This window comes from Hevea brasiliensis, chromosome 9 (genome assembly GCF_030052815.1).
Source record: "Hevea brasiliensis isolate MT/VB/25A 57/8 chromosome 9, ASM3005281v1, whole genome shotgun sequence".
NCBI classification, from domain to species: Eukaryota; Viridiplantae; Streptophyta; class Magnoliopsida; order Malpighiales; family Euphorbiaceae; genus Hevea; species Hevea brasiliensis.
In genome coordinates this window covers 84,204,435-84,210,378 of record NC_079501.1, presented here as the reverse complement: position 1 = coordinate 84,210,378, position 5,944 = coordinate 84,204,435, and the positions used below count along the sequence as shown (strand labels likewise).

At 30.3% G+C, this 5,944-nt stretch overlaps 1 protein-coding gene across 1 annotated transcript; it reads left to right on the top strand.

Moving 5' to 3' along the window:
* The first annotated feature begins 2,822 nt into the window (after positions 1–2,822).
* LOC131183274 (mogroside IE synthase-like) lies at positions 2,823–4,598 on the top strand. Its single transcript, XM_058153863.1, has 2 exons — positions 2,823–3,461; positions 3,773–4,598. The coding sequence occupies exons 1-2, from the start codon at positions 2,823–2,825 to the stop codon at positions 4,493–4,495; spliced, it is 1,362 nt and encodes a 453-aa protein (XP_058009846.1). The 3' UTR covers positions 4,496–4,598.
* Positions 4,599–5,944: the final 1,346 nt, after the last annotated feature.

The following is a 5,944-nucleotide window of genomic DNA, read 5'->3' as shown; positions in this document are numbered from 1 at the left end:
CCCAATACCAAAAAATACACAATATTTATGAACACATGCATGGGCGCCAAATTCTGTTATTAACTGCCAAGACCAATACAGTTAATCAAAACACCATATTTAATCACTAGAATAACAAACCTCAATAAGTAATCAACTTATGAAATGAAATAAATAAAAAAAAAAAAGATTAAAAGGGATCACTCATTCAACCTCACCTAAATCGCAGCAAGCAATCTGATAAAAGAGAAGAAAAATGTCAAATGGTGAATACTCTCCAGTATAATGCCGTCGGTGGGTTTTGATCGAATGAGAGGAAATCAGTAGTTCCATGACTTGCGCATGTCCAACGAGAGGAAAAAGAACTAATTCAGCAGTGGTATGCAAGAAAGAGCTATGACTTTGAGAGACCTTGTGAGGTATGAAGGGTGAGATGAAATCGTGGAAGAGACTCTTCAAATAAAATGGATCTTCGAAGAGAGTTCAGTTGACAGTAGTATTGTTGGATTCCACTGGTGTTAATGGAGCCAAGTTGGTCCTTAAGTGTTCTTAAGCAAGTCTCGTTGGATTACAGCGGGTGAAAATCAAAGGAAAGTGAATGATGCGAGACTTGAAGTACTTTGGGGAAGATCTTAGTTCTGTGAACTAATGTTTTTGATGGGTGGGCTGCTGTTATGTTGTTTTGGAGAAAAAGTGATTTTTCCACCCTTTTTAGGGATCCAATATTCATTAAATAAAAAAAAAAAAAAAAGAAAAGGGTAATCGCTGCTCTCTGTTATGTTATTTTGGAGAAAAAGTGATTTTTCTGCCCTTTTTTTTCACTCTTTTTCACTTTTTGCCTAAAATTTTGCTCTCTTCCTCCTTGTGAACAAAGAAAGAGTATTTATAGGGATATAAAACCCTAAAATAAAGGGTTGAGATTTAAGAGAGAAAAAGAAGGGTTAGGATTAAAAATGACAAATTTTATTTTTATAACTTTTTATTTATTAATATTTAAAAAAAAATCTAAATCTAATTGTCCAAAATTAAAAAGAGAAAAAATCAAAAGTTTAGATTAAACTAGTACTATTTTGTTTTATTTCTTTTTGATCCAAGGGTCAAGAATTCTTTCTTACAAATTAAATCAAAGGTTGAGATTATTTTGTACTAATTTGTCTTTATTTTTACTTTAACTAATTCTTGATCTAATGGTGGAAATTTAATCTTTAAAAAAAACAAGGGTTATGATTTAATGGTACTAAAATTTGTCTTTATTTCTTTAACCTAATCTAATGGTCCAAAATTAATTCCTAAAATATTTAATGACTAGGATTAATTTGAGACTATTTTATTTTATTACTTTTTTATCTAAGGGTCTAGATTTATTCTTATCAAAATAAAAGGCCTACATTAAAATGTACAAAATTACTTTAACCAACTCCTAATCCAGGAGTCTAAAATTAAACCCAAAGAAAATGGATGGTTAAGGTTACTTTGTACCATTTTTGTTATTTTTACTTTTTAATCCTAAGGTCTAAATTAATTCTTATAAAAATAAAGGGTCAAAATTAAAAGGTACAAAATACTTTAACTAATTCTTAATCCAAGGGTAGAAATTAAATCCTAAGAAAAATTAAATGTTGGGATTAAAAGTAACAAGTTTGTTTTTATTCTCCTAAATTTATTGGTTAAGAAACAAAGTTAAGCAGAAAATCAAGGGTGGAGATAAAAATTCTAAATCTAATGGTTAAAATTAAATCTTCATAAAATTAATGATCAAAACTTTTTCATTATTATTCTATTTTTAAGAAACTAAAATTAAATTAAAAATTAGAGTTAAAATGAAAGTGGAATCCAATAAAAAAAGAAATTAAATAAGCTAGAGAATTAAAATTAAAATTAAAATTAAAGTTAAAATATAAAATTAAATTAGAATTAAAGTAAGAGTGAAATTAACCACTCAATTAATAAAATTACATTTTTTACATATATTTTTAATTATTTTTTATTTATTTTTTTAAAAAAATTTATTAATCTGGACAAAATATCGTGTCAAAACCACACATCTGGGTTTAAAATAATGGGTTGTCGTTTTATAGCTTTAAAATAATGAGTTGTCTTTTGTTTCGAATATTCATTAAATAAAAAGCCCGAGAATGCTTGGGTTTGTTGCTGGAGATGAAAAATTGAACAATGATAGGAGAATTTTGGCTGAAGGAAGGGGTCTCGGTCATTGTTGGTCATTGATGTTGCAGATGAAGAAGCGTTGCTTTAATTGTGTCAAATGGTCTTATTGACTACGATTTTTATTTATGGACTTAATTGACTGTTTGAGATGAGTTAAAGGGCTATTTTTGATACTTTTATAACGTTTACAGGTTAAATAGTTACACTTTTATAAGTTAGAGTATAATAATTACATTATTATAAAGCTCTAGGCTTAATAGTTACAATTTGGATATAAATTAAGAGTGACAAGTGCATGTAAAATTCAGAGCCAAAAGATGCTTTCGAACGTATTAGTTTTTTATTTTTAATCAATTGTTTTAAGGAAACTTTTAGTTTTAATTTATTTTTTCCTATTAGTTAGAGTATAAATATATGAAAAGTAACATAAAAAAAAAAAACTAAAAATATTGAGCCAAGGGATGGAAGATTCACTCAATTCCAATCTAGAAATTAATAACCTGGAATTTTTTAATATTTAACAAAAGCTTGTGGTCATACCATTTCAAAATTTTTTTGGCATCATCTCTATGCCATTATTAGACCATAAGTTATTCCTCTGTTGCCTTCTTAATTAATCATGTTTGTTACAAGTGTGCAAGAGAGGAGAGAAATCAAAACAAGTAAGAGCTGCAGAAATGGAGAGCCGCCAAAGAGCTGCTGAAACTCACATCATAGCACTCCCTTTTCCCGCACAAGGTCATATTAACCCAATGCTCCAATTCTCTAAACTCCTTACCTCCAAAGGACTTAAGGTAACCCTAGTCACCATCATCGACAATGAGCTGACAAAAGCCAAACACGGTTCCGTTATTGTTGATTCCATTTCCGATAACAGCGAAGAAAATGGTACGATTTCGACCATGGAAGAGTATTGGAAGAATTTCAGCTCTTTGATAGAGCGAAAATTATCAGAAATCGTTGAAAAGCAAGGCAAGTCCGGCCGTCCAATAAGTTGCCTTGTGTATGATTTAATCATGCCTTGCGCTCTAGACATAGCCAGACGGCTTGGCCTCGCTGCAGCTTCATTCTTTACACAGTCATGTGCTGTTTCAGCCATCTACTACCATGTTTATGAAGGGAGGCTAAATATTCCCAGCGAGCAGACCCACGTATCATTAGACGGGATGCCACCACTTCAAAGCTATGACCTGCCTTCTCCAGCTTGCGGCTCGGAGTACAGCCCAGCCCTGATAAGCCTAATGACTAGTCAGTTTTCGAATATCAGGGAAGTTGATTGGATCCTTGTTAACACTTTCAACAAGTTAGAAGCAGAGGTAACCAAATATTCAACTCTTGGTTGATACAGAGTTCATTTGCAATAATTTCAAATCAAAATTTAATTTTTTTTAAAATTATTTTATTGATTTTATTTTTAGACTAAAATTAAGTTGATTGCATCAATATAAATTGATGAGTTGATATCCACCATTATGGGAAACTCTTGCCTGAGATAGATATCACTATACATCTTGTATCTTATCTTGCATCCAGGCGGATTATTTATTTTAGATTTTGCATGAATTAGTCCGTTCATATCAGCTAGGTTCAAATTTGTCACCCCTAATGTCATGGTAAATCTCACCAGGTAATGAACTGGATGGCAAGCCAATGCCCTGTCAAGCTAATAGGACCACTAATACCATCAACGTACACAAGCAAGAGATTGGAGGACGACAACGATTATGGCCTTAGCCTCTTCAAATCCAATAACAACAGTTTGAAGCAGTGGCTAGATTTCAAGGAAGCTTGCTCAGTAGTTTATGCAGCCTTTGGAAGCATTGCTTCCTTGGAAGAAAAGCAGATGGAAGAACTAGCATGCGGACTGGAAAAGAGCAACTACCATTTCTTGTGGGTAGTCAGAGAATCTGAACAGAAAAAACTTCCAGACACGTTTGTGAATGAGACGTCAGAGAAGGGTCTAATTGTTACTTGGTGTCCACAGACAGAAGTTCTTGCTCACAATTCCGTAGGGTCTTTCATGACTCACTGCGGGTGGAACTCTACACTTGAGGCATTGAGCTTGGGTGTACCAATGGTGGCAATGCCGCAGTGGGCTGATCAAGTAACTAATGCAAAATATATTGCTGATGTATGGACGGTTGGGGTTAGAGTTAAGGTAAATGAAGAAGGAATTGTCACGAAAGAAGAAACAGAGATGTGCATAAGGGAAGTCATGGAAGGAGAAAACGCCAATGAGTTCAGAAGGAATTCAGAAAAATGGAAAACACTTGCCCAAGAAGCAGTATCTGAAGGTGGAAGTTCTGACAAGAATGTTGAGAAATTTGCAGCAGAACTCAAATGCATTTAGTGAAACTAAAAATACAAGCCTTGCATGCGTGCGTAATAAATGTGAATCATACATATGGGAAATTATTGTAGAAATTCGGTCTATCATTGCACTAAAGATATAAATATATAGATATAAATATATGAGATTCGTATATTTAATAATTAAGTCTATTATATATCTTATATTTTGAATATATTGTAACTCAAGTCTGAAAATAAAAAAGTCACTCGCTTTTTTTTATATAATATAAAGTATGGAAGTGGATCAGTGATAAATTTAGCGGAAATATATATTAGATATACACCCATACTCCATTAAGGTTATCACTGATCCAATTCCATGGACCGTAAATAACTTCAGTGGAATATATATATATATATATATATATATACATATATATATATATATATATGGAAGTGGATCAGTGATAAATTTAGCGGAAATATATATTAGATATACACCCATACTCCATTAAGGTTATCACTGATCCAATTCCATGGACCGTAAATAACTTCAGTGGAATATATATATATATATATATATACATATATATATATATATATATATATATATATATATATATATATATATAGTTGTCTTATACATATTACAATTGTTTATGTAATTGATTTATGTTCCTAAAGTATGGAAGCGAATCAGTGATAACCTTAGTGGAGTTTGTATGGTGTCAAATATATGTAATTAGTTTATGGTGATTGGAATTCATTTACAGAATTTTCCTGCTTAATAAAATGAGTTCAATAATCCCTTGCATAATTGTACAGTATAAAAAAGGGCTGTTTTTCTTAGTAAAAGTATAATGGGCCTGATAATATTGATAATTAAGATAAATTTTAATTTAAATTTAGTGTATTATGAATTTAAGATACAATATGTATAATATGATTAATTATATAATATGCCAAGAGTATTAATTTTTTTAATATTAAGATATACTTTATTTTGTTTTATTGTCCACAGAAATTAATTAATTTGGAATTCGTTGTTACCCTTTTCAATAATGTTTTTTTCAAGGATCAAATATAAATTTTTCTCTTAGAAGCATAATGGGTTTTATCATTACACCCAATAATTATTAGTCTAAAACACCAAATTTTAATGTTCTCAAACACAAATAATTTTATATAAAGAGTATATGTATTCTAAGAATATATAATAATTTCTCGTATAATGCGATTCATATAAAAGGAAAATTAGTAGGACCTATATATTTATATTTTACGTTCATGATTAAACACATCTAGATAAGTTTTTTCTACACAATTAATATAACTCATTTGTATATCATTAAAGGTTATTTTTTATATATATATATTTTCAAAGGTAGTGAATTCTAGCTTGATTGGTTAATTTGGTTTCAACTCATCAAATCTAAAGTAATTTCGTAATTTATTTTAATCTATAAAATAATTTGAACTAATTTAAAAAGTTAAGAATTCTATTGTT

Excerpts from the sequence above, each read along its gene's own strand:
- LOC131183274 (XM_058153863.1), top strand. The coding sequence starts at position 2,823 with ATGGAGAGCCGCCAAAGAGCTGCTGAAACTCACATCATAGCACTCCCT. Across the intron at positions 3,462-3,772 it reads TCAACAAGTTAGAAGCAGAG|GTAATGAACTGGATGGCAAG; the intron begins GTAACCAAATAT and ends AAATCTCACCAG.